This window comes from Schistocerca americana, chromosome 9, assembly GCF_021461395.2.
Source record: "Schistocerca americana isolate TAMUIC-IGC-003095 chromosome 9, iqSchAmer2.1, whole genome shotgun sequence".
Lineage (NCBI taxonomy): Eukaryota > Metazoa > Arthropoda > Insecta > Orthoptera > Acrididae > Schistocerca > Schistocerca americana.
Window position 1 is genome coordinate 174,649,774 of NC_060127.1, and position 19,038 is coordinate 174,668,811.

General features: G+C 38.0%; 1 protein-coding gene across 1 annotated transcript in view; it reads left to right on the plus strand.

The window, feature by feature from the left end:
• LOC124550788 (cilia- and flagella-associated protein 58-like) overlaps positions 1 to 19,038 on the plus strand; it is a 145,757-nt gene that overhangs the window by 88,791 nt on the left and 37,928 nt on the right. Inside the window, exons 10-12 of the mRNA XM_047125511.1 lie at positions 5,816 to 5,924; positions 10,275 to 10,453; positions 16,389 to 16,561. Coding sequence (XP_046981467.1) covers positions 5,816 to 5,924; positions 10,275 to 10,453; positions 16,389 to 16,561 — 461 coding nt within the window. The remainder of the gene's footprint in view (positions 1 to 5,815; positions 5,925 to 10,274; positions 10,454 to 16,388; positions 16,562 to 19,038) is intronic.

The following is a 19,038-nucleotide window of genomic DNA, read 5'->3' on the forward strand; positions in this document are numbered from 1 at the left end:
TAAGGTAAACTTAACATTAACATTTCACTTTTCAAACACTATGAAATATTATAAGAGTATGACATCTGGAAAAATGAACGGTAAATTCAATTAAAAGTCAGAGAACAGAACATATCCTCTTGCATTGACAATGTCATGTGGATTAATTCTCTTTATAATTTCATCACATTTTACAGGCCATTTCCAATAGTGACAGCACACTCCACTGCACTGATCAAGTAAAAATTTCCAAAAACTGCACGTACTTCTCCAGCTTTGAATTTACTGTCATATTCTACTTTGTACCAGTCTCCAATTTTCACACTTTCTGTAGTTTTGTGTCATACTTTATGTGGAATATCCCTTTATTATTCCACATGAAAATTGGTTTTAGGACAAAAATAGGTGAACAATGCTGCCACCACAATTTTTGATTACTTACCAAGGGTGTCTTCATCAGAAAATCCATAATTACCTAAACAGTTTACAAATAAACATTAACAAAGAGAAAAACTAAAGGACACATAGGTTTTATTCTGAACATATTTATAAGAAGACTGTACTCATATGAAGTAACTGAAGAACAAATTTAGGAGCAATAATGTTCTTGTCTCATAAAATATGTAATTGAAAAGTTAATATTAAAGCCACATAAAATTAAAGACACCAAAACTGACATAAAGCTTGTAACTGTCAGTAAAATTATAGCTACATGGCATAACACAGTAAATGCCACTAAAGACTGAAAGAAGTAACAGTCAGTGGGAGTGGCGTCAGACTGAGAAGCTCACATTCCAAAGTTGCCACACTGTGGACACAAAACAAGTTATGCCATCTATTAACAAACAGGCATACCGGCTGCTCAATTTATGAAAACTGTTTTAAGTAGCGTGTAAGTGTTGATCTCACATGTCAATAGCCAGTATTATGCATGATGAAAATTACACAGGACACTGCAACAGCAAATATTAGGTACATTTTTGTATGAACGATTACAATGTAATAAATGAGAAAGAAAAAGTGAACAATATTTTAGAGTCTACTCTGAGGAAAAGGAGGAGTTGACTTTAGGCAATTCTAAGTAACAGCTCTATACCATTAAAATTTTTTATTGCATAACATTGAGAATGAAACTGTTATTAAAAGAAAGGTGTTTGAAAATTTCTGGTTCTTGAGGAATATTAAATCTGATGAAGCATTTCTTCTCTGTGAGCAGGATACTGACATCATGAACTTCTTTAGGCTTATGGCCTGTAATTATTAAATGATCAGCAAAGGACAAGTTACATATTTCGTATCTTTTTTTCCTAAGAGAAGTTCTTATCATCCAACAGAAGTTGCTCCTTCTGTTTGTCCTGTATAATAGGCTGTACATGTGCAATAGATAAAAAAAGACACCTGAGTTTTGCAAGGGAGAATGCACTGGTTTCAAATTATGAAAAAGATTATTTTCTAAGCACTTACTGATAGAAAATGCTACATATTAGTCATATTTGTTATGGAGGAGACACTAAATCCTGTAAGATACAGATCCTAAAAATGGTATAGATTTTTTTTCAGTGTATTCATTGTTAGTGGAAGTGCCTTGGCTGGTAATTCTGTAATTGGCTTTTATTTCTGAAAATATTATCCACTATGTTTGGCTCATGTCCATTGTTGACCACAATAGCTTTAATCAGATTAATCTCTGCACCAGGATTTTCACCAGATAAAGGAGTAGAATGGATAAATGAAGAAAGGCTTTTTTTGTGAATATGAGGTGTTTTGAGCAGAGCAGCACTATTTGATCAGTGCAGGTTGCTTTCAGACTAAGATGTGTCTATTCCTTAGTTTTTCTCTGTGTTTATGTTTATTTACAATCTTTTCAGGTACTTGTGGATTTTCTGATGAAGATGCCCATAGTCAGTGTTGAAACCTTGTAAAAGCAAAATTTTGTTGCTACTGGTTGACTGTTTTATACCCATTATATTCTTGTATTGTTGCTGTCTCACAGCCATGTTTAAAACTGCTAACTAAATGTCTAAAACTCAACTCACCAAGACAGTTATAGTATGTACAAAGTTATTAACTTGCTGGCCCCATGCTTGGCCGAAAACATCATTAAGGCTTATTTCAAGCCTATTTTTCAATTAAGTTTTTTTTCACAGTTCACTACATGGCAAATGCTATTAACAATTGAGTCACCGAGCGAGGTGGCGCAGTGGTTAGCACACTGGACTCGCATTCGGGAGGACGACGGTTCAATCCCGTCTCCGGCCATCCTGATTTAGGTTTTCCGTGATTTCCCTAAAATCGCTTCAGGCAAATGCCGGGATGGTTCCTTTGAAAGGGCACGGCCGATTTCCTTCCCCATCCTTCCCTCACCCGAGCTTGCGCTCCGTCTCTAATGACCTCGTTGTCGACGGGACGTTAAACACTAATCTCCTCCTCCTCCTATTAACAATTGAAATGCCACACTCCACTTACATGTTCAAAAATAACTCTTACTTCGACAACTGCCTTCAACTCATCATTCAACAACTGTCACTGTATGACTCTGTTCCCATCTTGTTTCAACATTCTGTTTGAGGTTTAAATTGAAGCATATCTGAACCAACAATAAAAAAATTTAGTAGGCCTATTTCGTATAGTTTGTGATTAAGTTATTTTAATGAATAACACATGGTAATTGACACACTTTTCCTAGTAGCTCTGAGTTATTCATACTACTTTTGTATATAAAAAACAAAGATGCTGTGACTTACCAAACGAGAAAGCGCTGGTAGATAGACACAATAAAAAACACACAAACACACACACAAATTTCAAGCTTTCACAACCCAAGGTTGCTTCATCAGGAAAGAGGGAAGGAGACGGAAAGACAAAAGGATGTGGCTTTTAAGGGAGAGATTGGAATGACTCCTTACCCTCTCCCTTAAAACCCACATCCTTTCGTCTTTCCCTCTCCTTCCCTCTTTCCTGATGAAGCAACCTTGGGTTGTGAAAGCTTGAAATTTGTGTGCGTGTTTGTGTGTTTTTTATTGTGTCTATCTACCAACGCTTTCGCGTTTGGTAAGTCACAGCATCTTTGTTTTTTATATATATTTTTTCCCACATGGAATGTCTTCCTCTATTATGTTCATACTACTTTTATAGGTTTATACAAGTACTGGAATCCTTAAATGTATACAATTATAGCTATAAAGACAAGGTATCATATAATATTGTTACCAAAAATCTTGAGAAGTACTTGATCAATGTTCTTCAGATCTTTGCATGATAATCTAATGAACATTCAGACAGATAAAGCCCGTGTATTTTTAATATATGTATATAATATACAAATATGCAGGATGTTATTTTAACTTGAGATAGTTAAATATTCAGAAAAAAGCACTGAAGGAAAAAATGTTCTAGCTGAAAAGTTAAATATTAGTAAAGGGGTCATCTGCCTGTTCTACAACTGGTCACTGCTGAACCATCCCTCACTCATGAGTGAGATCAGCTTTGTATTTTCAAATGGGAACCGGGAACCCCCCCCCCCCCCCCCCCCATTTTTATTACATATTCAGATTTTATGCCAAAAAGTATGTGCATTTGCAAAAACCATTGTTCTCCATTTGTGGTAGATGGCACTGCAATCAACACATATAGTGTATGTCTGTTTTAGCAATTAAGAACCAGCCCAATTTGTTTCTACATTTCATGTAAACATTCGTTTTTCTGCTCTTATTAACTCATGCAGGATATTTTGTCTATAATCTCTGTCTTACTTATTACCCTATCTTCTGCCTTTAGATGCACAAGTTTTCCATTGCAGTCCCCTACAATCAGTCTTTCCTTCTTATTCTGTCTGAAAACTTCTCCTTGACCTGGAGTTCTGGGAAACTTTTCTAAACTTTCTCCATTTCCTAAACCTTGCCACTCCTTTTCCTTCACCCTCCTTCCTTTCCCCTCAACCCATTTTGACACAAGACGGAGTCACTGGCTCTGAAAGCTTGCACATTTCTTTAATCGCTGTATGTGTTGTCTCTTGCTGCCACTTGGTGAGTAGTTTTTTGTATCCATCCAGTTATATTATTCTTTCAAAAATTTATTATTTTCGTTGCTAAATTGTGATAAAGAAGAAAATTACATATAAATTGAAATAAACCTTATTCCTGTAGATTTTGTGCCTTAAATTTGTATAGATGGTATTGCTGTTGCAGTTCTATTGTGGGACCAGATTCTTAGGACACATGGTGCAATGAAATTTTAAATATCAAGTTCTTCTGTAAAATAAAAGTTGCTCAGTAAAACTAGTTACACAAAAATTTTCAGTTTCAATCTGTGGCTCAATGTAATTTATTTTTAAATAACTGGTTTCAGGCCAGCTGCTCAGCTTCAGACCATTTGTTACAGTCACAGAATAACCTGTTGATACTGAACTGCAAGTGCACTGTTATGATGGTTGTAGTTATGTATCAACAGTTTACTCTGTGACTATAACAAATGATTTGAACATTGGCAGCTGGCCTGAAACCAATTATTTCAAAATAAATAAAAGCACTCTCCAGACTGAAATCAGGCATTTTTGTACAAATAAAGATCGAAGATCTCCCCAATGAGGAATATGTCTAGCTTTGCTAACTACACAGTATGAATCACTGGGACATAAGCTACTGTGTAAGAAATGAGAATTAGGGAAACAAGTCCTGTGAAGTAACTTCATAATTTATTAAGTAATTTGTGTCAGAAAGATAATTATGAATAGAGAAAAAGGCACATATTTATTACAGGAGTGATAGCAGAGTGAGTGGAGGTGCTCCACAAGTGGAGTGTGGAATAATACCTCTGGAGACTCAAGCTGGGCCAACAGAGAATCAAAATAGTCATTTGAGGTTCATTCACATTTATTTCTATATTGCAAGCAGCTGCCATAATTCTGTGTTCTTATTAATATCTGCTCTACATTTTAACATCACTACCCAATCAAACTGTAGGCTATTCATAATAAATTTTTTTTATGAAACACGACAACAGTAAGGTTATTTCCTATAGCACACAAAACAGTATGGTGGTACCAATGTTACAGATAAAACTGCAATACTTAACTTCTGTTGCAAGGTGTTTATCCTGGCATTGATTGATTAATGAAACACTAATTTATTCAGATTTCACTTTCACTGTGCTAGATAAAATATATACAGGCCAGTCCGTTTTTACTATATCAACCCAGAAACAAAGAACAAGCCTGATGGTCTCCACTTTATTCATATTTATAAAGGTATAACATTACTATAAACATTTTTTGGATAGTTAATTTACAGTTAATTTTCCTGTATTGTAATAATTTTACAACCTTTTTAACTTTTATTTACTTATTTTTTATTTCTTTTTACAAAACTTCAGTAATATTGCTTAAAGCTCAAATTTGCTACACTGATTTTGTTTCTCTGGAGTACATTAATTATTCCCTCTTTATTAGGCATAAACTCTTGCCCACATGGATACAGTGATTTAACATGGAACTAAATTCATAATTAATTTTAGTTTTTTTAAAAGATCCAAAATATATGTGAAGTTTACTATATTATAACAATAGAGCACTCTGTACTTGCATATTTGTTCCAGACATTATCAGTTTTACTCATTATGAAATATAATTATGAATAAAAATGAAACCAGATAATAGCATCCAAAAATGTCAATAACAGTGATAAGAATCTGAACAGATTAGCCATATATAAATAAAAATAATTTAAAAAAATGCATGTAACAGATGCTTTGCTAATCCTTTGGACTCGATATTTCAGTACATTCCAGGGGCAATTATGTGCCTACTTCTCAAGATATGAATCATTTTCCTGTTTTGCAGGATGAAATCAGCGAGCTAAAACAGAAGCTGGAGGCAATGACACGTGAGGTGGAACAGCTTAAGGAATATGTGGCATCTGCAGAAGCTCAGCTGAGAAAGGAACAGTCAGGTATGTCTCATCTCTGGTGGCAGCTATGCTGCATACTATGATATGGTGCTCCTAATGAAGTGACACCTATAGAAAACAGTTGGCCTTTCACTTTGACACAGAATACAAACTTGTTCTTGAGTCACAGATTTCACATTCATCAGTCAGTACAAGTTGAAAGACATTGTGTGTCAATGTGATTCATTCATTAAGGCAATAGCCAGTTCTTCTCTCAGCTTAGTGCAATTTGAGATTGTACTCAGTCTCTAATGACTTTAAAATACAGAGATTGCACAAAAATATACAGATCCTAGCCAAGCCTGCAGGTTATGCTGTTGTATTTGACTACACGTGACACCTGTGCAATATCCTCAGTATGATGCTAGTTTCAGTCATAATCAGAACAGTGTTCTGTGTAATTGTAAGCACTTTATGTAGTAGCTAAGTGAATTAGAATGTGGTCATATTGTTGGTGCTTATATGGTGTGTGCTTCCATAACAAAGGAAGCTGATGTGTTTGGTGTTTCGAGAAGCACCATATTGAAGATTTATGCCTCATACAGTGGAGGCAGAAAAACATCACCTGCTAAGTCACAATGTGGACAAAATTGTGTGTTGAATGATTGCAACAGTCAGTCATTGAAGAGGATAATGCGGAAAAATAAAGAGGGAAACAGATGCAAAAGAGTGCAGAAATGGATGTCACACTCACTAATTCTGCTAGCACCAAAACAACATGGAGGGAACTCCATAAGCAGAGAATTGCAAGGTGAGCTGGAAATCCAAAACTATTCATCAATGATACAAATGCCCCTAACAGGAAAATGTGGTGCCAAAGTTATGTGTAATATACCATGGGCTCACTGTTACTCTGCAATGTTGCATTACCACAAAGGATTGTGTGAACATTCTGGCTGATTAAGTCACTCCCATTGTACAGTGTTTGTTCCCAATGATGATGTTACATTTCAAAATGACAGAGCCCATGTTCACACAGTTTACATCATCCAAGACTAGTTTTGTGAGCATAAGGATGAATTGTTACAACTTCTTTGGCCACAACTCTCACAAGATATCAATATTATTGAGCCTGTTTGGTCTACTTTGAAAACAAGTGTGCCTGATCGCTTTCCAGCTCCATCATCTTTATCTGATCTTGCTATTATTTTGCAGGAAGAATGATGTAAGGTTCCCTTGAAAACCAAAAGGACAACCTGTATTTACCTATTTCAGGATGACTGGAAGCTATTTTGAATGCCAGCATGATTCCTACACCATATTACACATGGTAAAGTGTTGTCTTGTTCTCATATTGTTGTCTAACACTTGCACTTCCTACGATGGCCAAAATGAGCAAACAGCTTAAAAAATAAATAAATAAATGTTGCCTCAGACACCAGGACTGAGATAACCCCTTGTCTACAATTAGTTTCTGCCTTGCATATGAAGTGTGATTATAAGGTAACTGGAATTTTTGTTTTTCTTCTTTCTGCCCCTTCAAAGTAATTCTCCTCAGATATTATACACTTATGCCAGTACTCTTACCATTCTTGGAAGAGCTTCTGGAACTCACTTTTCATTATCTTGTTTTGCTATTATGTTTTTACCTCAGCAGTGATGGCTGAATGATGTCCTTTCATGGTTCTCTTCAGCCTTGAGAATGCAAAGAAGTTGCAGGAGGCCACGCCTGGTGAATTCAATGATTGAGACAACATAAAAGTTTTGGTTTCTGCCAAAAACTTTTGAACAGGCATTGAGGTGCAGGGGGCAGTATCATGATGCAATTTCCACAAGTGGTTTTGCCATAGTTCTGGTCATTTCCTTCATATTGTTTCATGCAAACAGTGCATAACATCTGGGTAGTATATCTTATGGACCATGCAACCATAAGGCAGGAACTCATTATGCACTATCCCATTGTTATCAAAGAAAACAGTGAAAAGAACCTTCACATGGGATCAAACTTGTCTAATTTTTTTCAGTCTTGGCTCTTGAGGCAGCTTCCATTGGGACTGCTGGGCCTTGGTTTTGACGTCATACCAGTATAACCATGTCTTGTCACCTGTCATAGCTTTCTTTAGAAGTTCCAGATTGCTGTCAACTTCAACTTCATTCAGCAGTTCATGAGTGATGTCCACAAGTCATTGTTTTTGGTCAAAATTCAACAATTTCAGAACAAACTTTGCTGCTACACGTTCCATGCCCAAACATTCTAAAAATTTGCTTGACATGAGGCAAAGGATATGCTGACATCATCAGCAACCTCTGAGATGGTTCAGCGATTTTACAGAACCATTATCTTTACTTCTTCCACATTGTCACCAATAACTGATTTGTTACAACATCCAGTGCAGTTGTTGTCTTCAAAATCTTCTCAAACCTCTTTGAAACATTTTTATCATTCGTAAACTCTTGTCTTACTCATACTGAATTTGCAAAAAACCACAGATTACATTTTGAATGCAGTGATCCGCCTTAATCTGTTTTTCATAAAAATTTAATTGAAATTATTTGATCCATCTTTTACAAAAGTAAGCGTTTGCCATGCACTTGAAAATGGGTATGACCTTTCCAACTGTCAACAATAAACTAAATATTCAAAATAGCTGAAACTGCAAAGGTAAATCAGGAATATGTGTGCTAACAACATAAAAAATATTTTGGAAATCAGATGTATAAAGCTTGTGAAATTAAATGATTCCTACTACTTTTGATCACACCTCATATCTCTAAGCATTGTACAGGATGATGAGTGGAATGGAAGATGTGGTTTGTTGGAGATGATTGGAAGTTGCATTTATAGAAGTTTGGAGTTTGCATTGGGACCCTCCGGAAAGGATGTACTTATACCATATGCCAGCTGCAAAGGCAACAGGGGTGAGTGGCCAAAAGCTAAATGGTTTTAAGAAGGATCAGTTATGTTACTGGGTGAATGCTGAATAACAGAAAGAGATTGAGGAGAACATATGCTACAATTGAGACAGAGGAAGATGGCATAAAATTCTCTGTCCTGTAGGATATGCTAAATTGAAGAAAGCAGCAGCAGATGATCAAAGCAATCTGTTCTGAAAGAGATGCTAATTACAAGAGAGCAAAATTCAGAACTGATTCATTGAATGCAGGCTTATATTCCATTTTAATATGGACTCTGTACTGTCCTTGGATTTTAGTCCCTCAATTCAGCACACTTATATGGATTGTCTAGCTGCCTAGAATGACTTGGTACTATACATAAAATCTGAATGAGATGAAAAGAGGATAAGACTTATTTACTCATAGGGGTCCATTTTGTGAATGAAAACTGCAGTTATGCAGCATATTCACCAATACAGTCCATACCTTTTTTTGTATGAGGGGTGACCAAAAAGTTCCCATTGACAGCATTGCTGCACTTATATGTAACATAACACAACTCCAGTGTGGGCATATAAGCATTGACATGTATGCAAGGGATTACTATGGCATTCATGCCTTTCTGACGTGTGTGCAGTAAATGCGGAAACACGAACTACATTGATGTTATATGAAACATGTTCAAGCAGGACCAACATGCAGTTAATCTTTTGTTGGTTACCAGTAGACATCCATTGGAGAATGAAGAATGCGTATGGGACAGCACATCTGTAGGAAATCACCATTGTGGAATGGAGCGCCAAGTTCAGCACTGGTCGCAGTTTGACACGAGATGCCTGTCAATGTGGGAGGCCAGCCTCATCCATTACAGACAAATAAGAGACATTAGAGTACTTGTCCCATAGTCCTGATATCTCCTCATGTGATTATCATTCCTTCAGTCCCTTAAAAAACGCCTTGATGGGTCAACAATTTCTGCTGGATGAAGATGTGGAGCCAGCAGCTATGGACTTCTTCATGCAGCAGACACAGCGTTTTACTAGACAGGTATCTTCAACCTGGGGCATTGGTGGGATGATTGCCTCAGTGCTCACAGTGATTTTGCTTGATTGGTATACAGGTTCAGAACAGTATGGCATTCAAACAGAGACTTATTGATTACCCCATATAATTGCATCAGCAGATGTGCCCATCACCATTGTTGGTTCTTCACTAATGTTTATTATTTCCAGTGGTCAGTTTTCCTTGTCAGGTAGCTAGTGATAAGGGGAAATGTGGATCAGCTCAACGTTCAGCTCCACAAAAAATTATGATAATGAAACAGGATTTAGTGGCTTGTGTGTGTGTGTGTGTGGGGGGGGGGGGAGGGCAGTTGGGGGGGGGGGGGGGGGAGAATGTGTTGGTTGTAACACAAGTACCCTCTGGTGCATTATGTCAGCTTGTTGAGTACTGATATGAATGTGGATGTGGAACTGAAGATTCATTTGTTATTTGATGTTAAGTATAGATTTTTTGCAGCATTGGTGAAAGTGGAGAAGGAACGGGAGACCCTGAGAGCAGAGCTGCAGCAGACACGAGAGACAGTGTCAACGTGCCAACAGGACGTCTCGGCTCTACATCAGGAGATGCGGCACCTGCAGCACACCATCCGTGAGGGTGAGATGGAGCGCAACCGCCTGCAGAAGGACACAGATAAGGTGGCGAGCACAGCATTGCACTGATACAAATTACTGAAGTGTACTGTGGCACTCCATCACTAAACAGTCTTAACAGTGTCTCTAACAGGGAGGTTAGAAGTTTTCAAATGGAAGTTTTACTCTGCATCAATGCTTCAAACTTTTTTTTTTTAAAGTGATTGCTGGACAACTACATCAAGGCACGAAATTGCCTTTTGCAAGAAGTACAATTGAAATTCTGGTCCTAAGTAAAATCGCCAAGTGAGTCTAAAGCCAAAGTTTTAAATTTCACGTTTAAGCAATCATTCATGTAAGAGTATCTTATAAACATACCATCATTTCACCATTGTATGCGGTCCCTTATGGATGACATAGTAATAAGCATTCCTGGCATAGAAAAACAACTGAAAGAGGTGAAAACAAATAAGTTGTCTGGTTCAGATGGAATCCTAATTTGGTTTTACAAAGAGTTCTGTATAGCATTGGCCCTGTACTTAACTTGTGTTTATCATCAGTATCTCACGCAGTGCCAAGTCCCAAGTGACTGGAATAAAGAAGGGTAAAAGAATGTACCTGTAAAATTACAGACCAATATCCTTAACATTGGTTTGCTGCAGAATTCTAAAACATATTCTGAGTTTGAATATAATAAATTTCCTAGAGATTTAAAAGTTTTTGTGCATGGATCAGCTAGGTTTAGAAAACATTGCTCACGCAAAACTGTTTCCTCTTTCTCACGTGACATACTGTGAACTATGAATGAAGGGCAACAGGCAATTCCATATTTATAAATTTTCAAACAGCATATGACATGGTGCCCCACTGCAGACTGTTTAGAGAGGTATGACCATATGGAATAGATTCCCAGATAATGTGAATGGCTCAAAGACTTCTTATGTAATAGACTCAAGTTGTCCTCGACAGTGAGTGTTCAGCAAAGATAAGGATATCAACAGCAGTGCCCCAGAGAAGTGTGACAGGACTGCTATTATCCTCTACATGCATAAATGATCTGCCAGTCAGGTTGACCTGTAGTCTGTGGTCATTTGCTGATGGTGGCATGGTGTATAGGAAGGTGTCGAAGTTGAGTGACTGTAGGAGGATACAAGATGACTTAGATGAAAGTTATAGTTGGAGTGATGAATGACAGTTAGTTCTAAATGCAGAAAAATGTAAGTTAATGGAGATGAGTAAGGCAAACAAATCGGTAACGTTGAGATACAACATTAAAAGTGGTGTGCTTGACAGAATCACATCATTTAAATATCTGGGCATAATGTTGCAGCATGATCTGAAATGGAACAAGCATGTGAGGATATGGTAGGGAAGGCAAATAGTTGACTTCAGTTTATTTGAAGAATTTTAGGAAAGTGTGGCTCATCAGTAAAGCGGATCACATATGGGATGTTCATGCAACTTATTCTCGAGTACTGTTCGAGTGTTTGGAATTCGCACCAGATTGTATTAAAGAAAGATGTGGAAGCAGGTCAGAGGCAGACTGCTAGATATGTTACTGGCAGTATTGAACAACATGCAAGTATAATGGAGATACTTTGGAAACTAAAATGGGAATCCCTGGAGGGAAGCAAAGTTCTTTTTGAAAAAGGCTGTTGTGAAAATTTAGAGAACCAGCATTTGGAGCTGAGTGCAGTATGATTCTACTGCCAGCAACATGTATTTTTCTGCCAGCAGCATGCATTTTGCTTAAGTATCATGCAGATATGAGAATTTAGGGCTCATACAGAGGCACATAGGCAGTCAGTTTTCTATCGCTCTATTTGTAGGTGGAACAGGAAAGGAAATGACGAGCAGTAGTATGGAGTACCCTCCAACATGCACTGTATGGTAGCTTGTGGAGTATGTATGTAGATATAGATGCTGATTCAGCTGTTTGAGCACTTCACTTTTGTCTATACCTCTTTCTTACTTTTCAACCCTTACAAAAGTTCTCTTGCATACCTGACATCAGGAAACATGATCATCATGAAGGGGCGTATGTGGACTGCAACCAGTGTACAATACTCATTGGCCATCGTGGTGCCTTGCACGAGCTGCACTGGACCCACTTATGCCCACGTGACTCTTCCCCAGAGCGCAATGGAGCTACCAACAGCTTGTCTCTATCCTGCAGTACAGCAGTCAAGGAGCTGTTCCCTTGGAAGACTATCGATTTGTGTCCTCCCATTGGCATGATGAAGAAGGTATTGGGATTCATCAGACCATGCAATGCTCTCCCACTGTACCGACGTGCAGTGGCATTGGCCGTATGCCCATTTCAGTTGTAGTTGCCGACATCACGGTGTTAACATTGGCACACGCGTGGGTTGTCGGCTGTGGAGGTCCATCGTTAGGAATGTTTGGTGCACTGTGTGTTCAGACACACTTGTGCTCTGCCCAGCATTAAAGTCTGATATTAGCTCCACATCACTGCCTGTTCTGTTTTACCCGCATTTGACGTCCGACATCTGTCTAGAGGGGTGGGCGCCCGACCCCACGGTGTCTGGATGTGGTTACACCTTGGATTTGGCACTTGTTTAAGACACTCAGAACAGTACTCCTTGAAAACGAGACAGGTCGTGCTGTTTCTGAAATGCTTGTGCCAAGCCTCCAGGCCATCACTATCTGGCCTCTATGAAACTCAGATATGTTGTACATCTTCTCCATTCTACAAACAGACAGCACACTCACTGATACTCTCTGCACCATGAGGGTGTCTGACTAGCAGTCATTCCTCACCAAGTGGTGATGCTATAGCCTGGATGGGTTAATATCAACAGTATGCTGATGGCCATAAAATTGTGGCTGATTCGTATATATCGCTGCAATATTCAAAACACATTGGGCAGATGCGTCTACCTCCCCTGTCCTCTACCCACAAATAGGACGTCTCTAGTTGTCATGTCCCTATTCAGTACTTTGTGCTCAGGCATCAGGTGGCATAGCTGCTTACTATCAGAATTATGGCCAAAAGTTTTGCACTGGATTGATTGCTGAGTTGATATCTTGCAAGTGTGGTTTTTTTTCCCTTAAGATTCGTTGTAAGATTCTGGGAATAAAGGATATTACAGAGATAATGCTTAACCATATTTTAGAGGATTGTTTCCAAAAGTAATCCTTCACTCTGCAGCAAGCTGTAACAGGTCAGAGTGGGACTGTACTTCATGTTCTTCACTCATGTCATTACTATTTTTGTCCCCTTCATTTGATATTGTTTTGTTTAGTTGCACAAAATGGCGAATCTCTTATTCAAACTGTATTTCATTACAATGTACTATTCAAAAGATAGGTTTCAGACTACTGTTGATAATAATTCAGTTTTTTCTTATGAAAATATTTTCTTTAAGGTAATGTTCACAATTTATTACACACGCAAATCAGGTGAGAGTGAAATTATCTGTCAGCAGATGGTGGCTTACTTTTAAAATTGGTGTAGTTTACTTGAAAATGCTCATTCTCCTCTTTTCTGAAAAATTTATTACTTTTTTCAAAAAATTCATCTACAATAGTTTTGTAGCCCTGATTTTCCTGATTCCAAAAATTCCTACTTTCATTAAAAATAAAGTGTCGCAGACCAGGACATAAGCCTGGATTTCTCACATATCACCTTAACCATTGGGCTATCCATCCACACCTCCTGGACTGATCCCAACCTTCCATATAATAGTGATCGTGGCAGATAGAAAAAGCTTTTATAAGTGTAAAAAAAGTGATAGTTTCTCATATAGCTAGTTCTGAAGGAGGAAAATTTACGTAGTCTGCACCTGCTAAGAGCACTAGGAAATGAGGGATATCTGATTCAAGAGAAGGATGTAATTGGGTAACAAGTGAGTGTAGGGACAAAGGTAGACATTGCTGTTCCATTTTGAAGCTGGTGATGTTATTCAGTTCTCTGATATAATGAGAGAGGTCATTCCAGAGGCAGGTTGCTACTACTGAAAAGGTCTACAAGAAAACGACTGATGTGAAAGACAATATTCTGGATTCAAGTTCCAGTCAGGCACACAATTTTAATACATCATTAAGATACAAAATTGCACTTACATTGCCATTTGATTGCAGAGACACACTAGTGGAAAACTGTTCACTTTCTTCAGAATGAAGAATTTGTGTTTAAATATAGTGTAGTAGATAGTTTTATCTTATTACGTGTTGTCATGTTTGGGATTTGGAATCTGAAACGACAGACCTCATTGCCCATCTGCTATATATACTGCCGTACAGCAGTGCTCCTCAGTCTGTGCTGTAGTATTGGCTACTCTGTTTTCACTTGTGCTCATTAATGCATAACATTAAATGACACATCAGACTATATGAATTTGGATCAGTTGCATTGAATGGGTACTTTTTTTTTACTTTTTAATTTTTTTTAAAATGAGACTGAAACTCTTTTCTGCTGGAACTGTGCATTGCAACACACCTTACAAACAATATTTGTTTGTATTGATTCCACTTACACATTGCAAAATACTAGATTGCAAATGCCTGCTGAAACACTTTAGAAAATGCACCTGATGACCCTTCCCAGATACACACAGAGTATGTTGAAGCAGATGTATGAGGGCTGTTCAATAAACAATCACCTTTTTTTATGACAAAAAGCCTTTTCTCCACTGGTTGCGATGCACTTGACCCACCATTTCTGCCAGTCTGCATAGACATGCTGGTCACCATTTTGTAAAGGTCCGTTAGAATCTCCTCCATCTCCTCCACAGTATTCACTACTGCTTCCGATTATGAACAATGCCTTCCATGAAGGTGCATCTTCAGGTTAGGGAATAGAGAAGAGCCACAAGATATTCAATAACAACATTTGCAGTATGCGGCCATGCATTATTATGGTGCAGTATCCAGCCTGTTTCACTATTGTATAGTCTTTTATGCTTGTTATGGACCTGCTAAGTTTTCAGCACATTCCTGAAGGACACCCAGTTGTTGATAGGTGTGCAGGTACAACATGCTGAAAATAATGTGATGACTGCACCTTTCCCAACAGAAGCAACCACTTTTGCTTTTTTTGGGGGAGGGGGAAGGGGGGGGGGGGGAGTTGATGATGAAGGAGATTTCCACACTGAGCTTTGCTGTTTGCACTCAGGATCAAAATGATGCAACCCAGTTTCATCCACAGTGATTACCTTTGATAGAAACTCTGGATCCTCCTCCAACACCAACTGCATGCAGACCTGCTCACAAATGTTCTTTTATTTGAGAATCAGCAGTCTCAGAACACACTATGCACAAACACTTCTTGTGTGTACATTTTCTTTCACTGTCTTGTGGGTGGGACCCAATGAAAATTTCATTATTTCATAAAGTGTTTGTACAGTTATTCATCGAGCCCATCTTTCAATGAGAGTGGTACTGTTTATTTTTTCTTCCATAAGAGCAGTACTGGAATGCTGGATCCCCCTTCCATTGAAACTGATTGTTTCCCCTCTTTGAACAATTTAAACCATTGCACATAAAATTCTTCAGGGTACAATAGGGAGTATGACAATTTCCATGGAAGCACATGTTGAAATTTAAATGGTCACGGATTTGTTTGATTCATGAGAGAGTGTTGCAGAGATACTGAATGAACTGAACTGAAAGACTCTTGAAGATAGATCTAAACTATCCTGAGAAAGTCTATTTATTAACAAAGTTTCAAGAACTGGCTTTAAATAATGTCTCTAGGAATATGCTACAATCGTGAGGATAAGATTAGAATAATTACTGCACACACAGAGTCATTCCAACAATCATTCTTCCTGTGCTCCATATGTGAATGGTATGGGAAAAATTCCTAATAACTGGTATAGGGGGGGCATACCCTCTGCCATGCACCTCAACAGGGGTTTGCAGAGTACAGATGTAGATGTTCTCTGTTCTGGAGTTGATTTGGACACAGATAAATAAGCTGTATGAATGTCACGTCATGTGGAGGCATTTAACTCATCACATTTTTTTTCCTATGCAGATTCTTAATGAGAGGGACATTTTGAGTACACAGCTGGTACAAGGAAATGATGAACGTTTGCTTCTGCACGAGAAGATCAAACTTCTGGAGGGCAGTCTATCCAGGGGCAATGCCGAATATGACCAGCGCATGGAAGACATCAGACTGCTGAGGTTGGAGGTGCAGACTCTCAGGTGAGAAACTATATTCACTCATTCACATATCATGTTTCATAAATTCCATCATGGATGAGGCAGGTAAACACAATGAGAGAGACTTCTATGTGGAAACCAGAAAGAACTGAGCCTTTTGTTTAAGTTAACCATGTGCTGGTGCCACTTGAATTTTTTAGCCATCTGTATGCCAAGTAAGTTCACATGTGGAGCCTCAATCAGCATGTGCCCCTGGGTCTCTACATCTGGTACTTGCAGTCATTTTTAATTTTTTGGAATACGAGTTTTTGTTGCTCTAAGGGTTAACACAGTTTTTGGTGTCCCCCAATGTCTCTGATGAATCATGCGTGCAGGTTAAGAATTTGATTGGGCCAAATACCAAAGCTTGTGTTACCTGTAATTAATGTTAATCCAAACACAATTTAGGTTTACTCCTGTGATATCATTTATTAATTTAATCCTCTATTTTGTACATAAAATGTGACACCATCCATTCAATGGGGATGCCTTTAATAAAATACTAAGATCCAAAGAGGAATTTCATGGTGTACCAGTCAAAGGGTTAGAAAAAGCACACAAAATGCATCATTTTCTTGTTTAATTCTACAAATACTGAGTTCAAGAAAACATAAATTGATTTTTCTGTAGAGAACTTCTTATGGAAGCCAAACTGAACAGTTGATAGGAGGTTGTTGTCAGATTCGTTATTCAGTATTCCATTACAAGAGACTTTGTCAACAAGTTCTAGAGCACAGAAATACCAGTATTAACAATGTGAAAGTGCACATTCATGGACACATTTCAACTGAGATTCTTAAATACACTTTCTGACAGATGTACAGAATGAAAAGTGTGAAGGTCCAGGCTCATGTATCAAATCCTCAATGTAAACTTCAAATTTTTGAGATTATTTTGAGAACACCATCCACGTGAATTTCATTCAGGAATGTGATTCTTCATACTGTTTTAATTCCAAAACCTTGCTTCTTCTTCTCACCAGTTCCTTAACAAGACATACTTTTTATATTTAATAATCTTAGATAACTTTTGCCATCGTTAGCAAGAATGTTACATTTCGTATTGTTAGAGGTAACATCAATTTTGAAAAATATACAAACTGAGAACCTCTCTAGCTTTCATCAGCTTAAAAACTCCTACCTAAGTAAACAAGTATCATTTTGCCAAAAACATCAATAAACCAATTACATTATTGTGTACAACTGTGGAATCATATACGGCTCACATTTTTTTCTTGGCTACTTACTTAAATTACTTTCTATATGACGGGCTTATTTCAATAATAGTACAAGTCCATTTTTGTTCATTCTGAGATACAGAGTCCTGAAGTTAAATGAGTGTTGAAAAATCTGCAGTTGAGATACCAGAAATATTCAACCATATGGCTTCTTGCTAGAGATGAACCTTTCTTTCCGTTTGTTTGGCTCATTAATTTCAGAAGCATTATCGGCAGAAAAGTGGAGGTAATGGACTTGTACCACTATTGAAATAGGCCCTTCATATGTGGCAGAAAGAGATGACAGTTTTTCTCTTCAGAATTGTACAAGTTTTATCCCCTGATATGACTTACACTTTAATGATTCATTAATTAAACCACCTTAAGATGACAATTTATTAAATATAGAGTAGTGTAGCGATCAGCAAGATCCACACTTGTGACCTGGGCACACAGTAATAAGATGTGCCACAGAAGTTGGCAGATACCGCTAGAAGTTTGATGACCATTAGAGGCCTCTTAACCATGCACTCTTTTGGCTGGATGACATCTCTTAAAGACAGACCTGGCCAGCTATAGCTCAGTTACACGTTCACCTCCACATATGTGTTATTGGATTGTTATTGTGAGCCACTCCATGGCTAGTGCACCCATTATAATAAGTTGTTTTCCAGACTTAATAAAGTTTGTTGTGTTAGTCATCGTGTGGTGTCCACTTGTGGGATTAGAACAAGTAGGTAAGCTAAGACTATCCTGGGGATTATCCTTTACTTGCCAAATAACTGGCTTGCTCACAGCCAGTCAGTGCCACTAAATAACATTTTCATGTCACAGATCCTTCAAGGAGGGCATGCATTAGCCAAATTGAAGTAGCATATTAGCATTTCACTCCAAATATACCACAGTATCAGCATAACACCTAAACCTCTCTTGTGGGCCACTATATATTCCAAAAGTGATGATAAAGTAAACTCCAGATTATAGTTGACAGGACAGATGATATGACCACAATTCACACTAAAAGAAAGCACAGTCCATCACTATACAGTACCCTATAATTCACTTGCTGAACAAACAAAGCTCTCCATATTTCTCAAACAACCATGACAATCCATACCATCCACACTCGTACTCACCTGCACGAAACTTTTCACAGCAACAGAGAGCTTAAAGCCTCACTATCCAAAGACATCTGATAGTGCCTTCCAAAACAGCTGTCTCTTCTTCACAAGCAGCAACCACGCTCCCTGCGCACCAGTTCTGA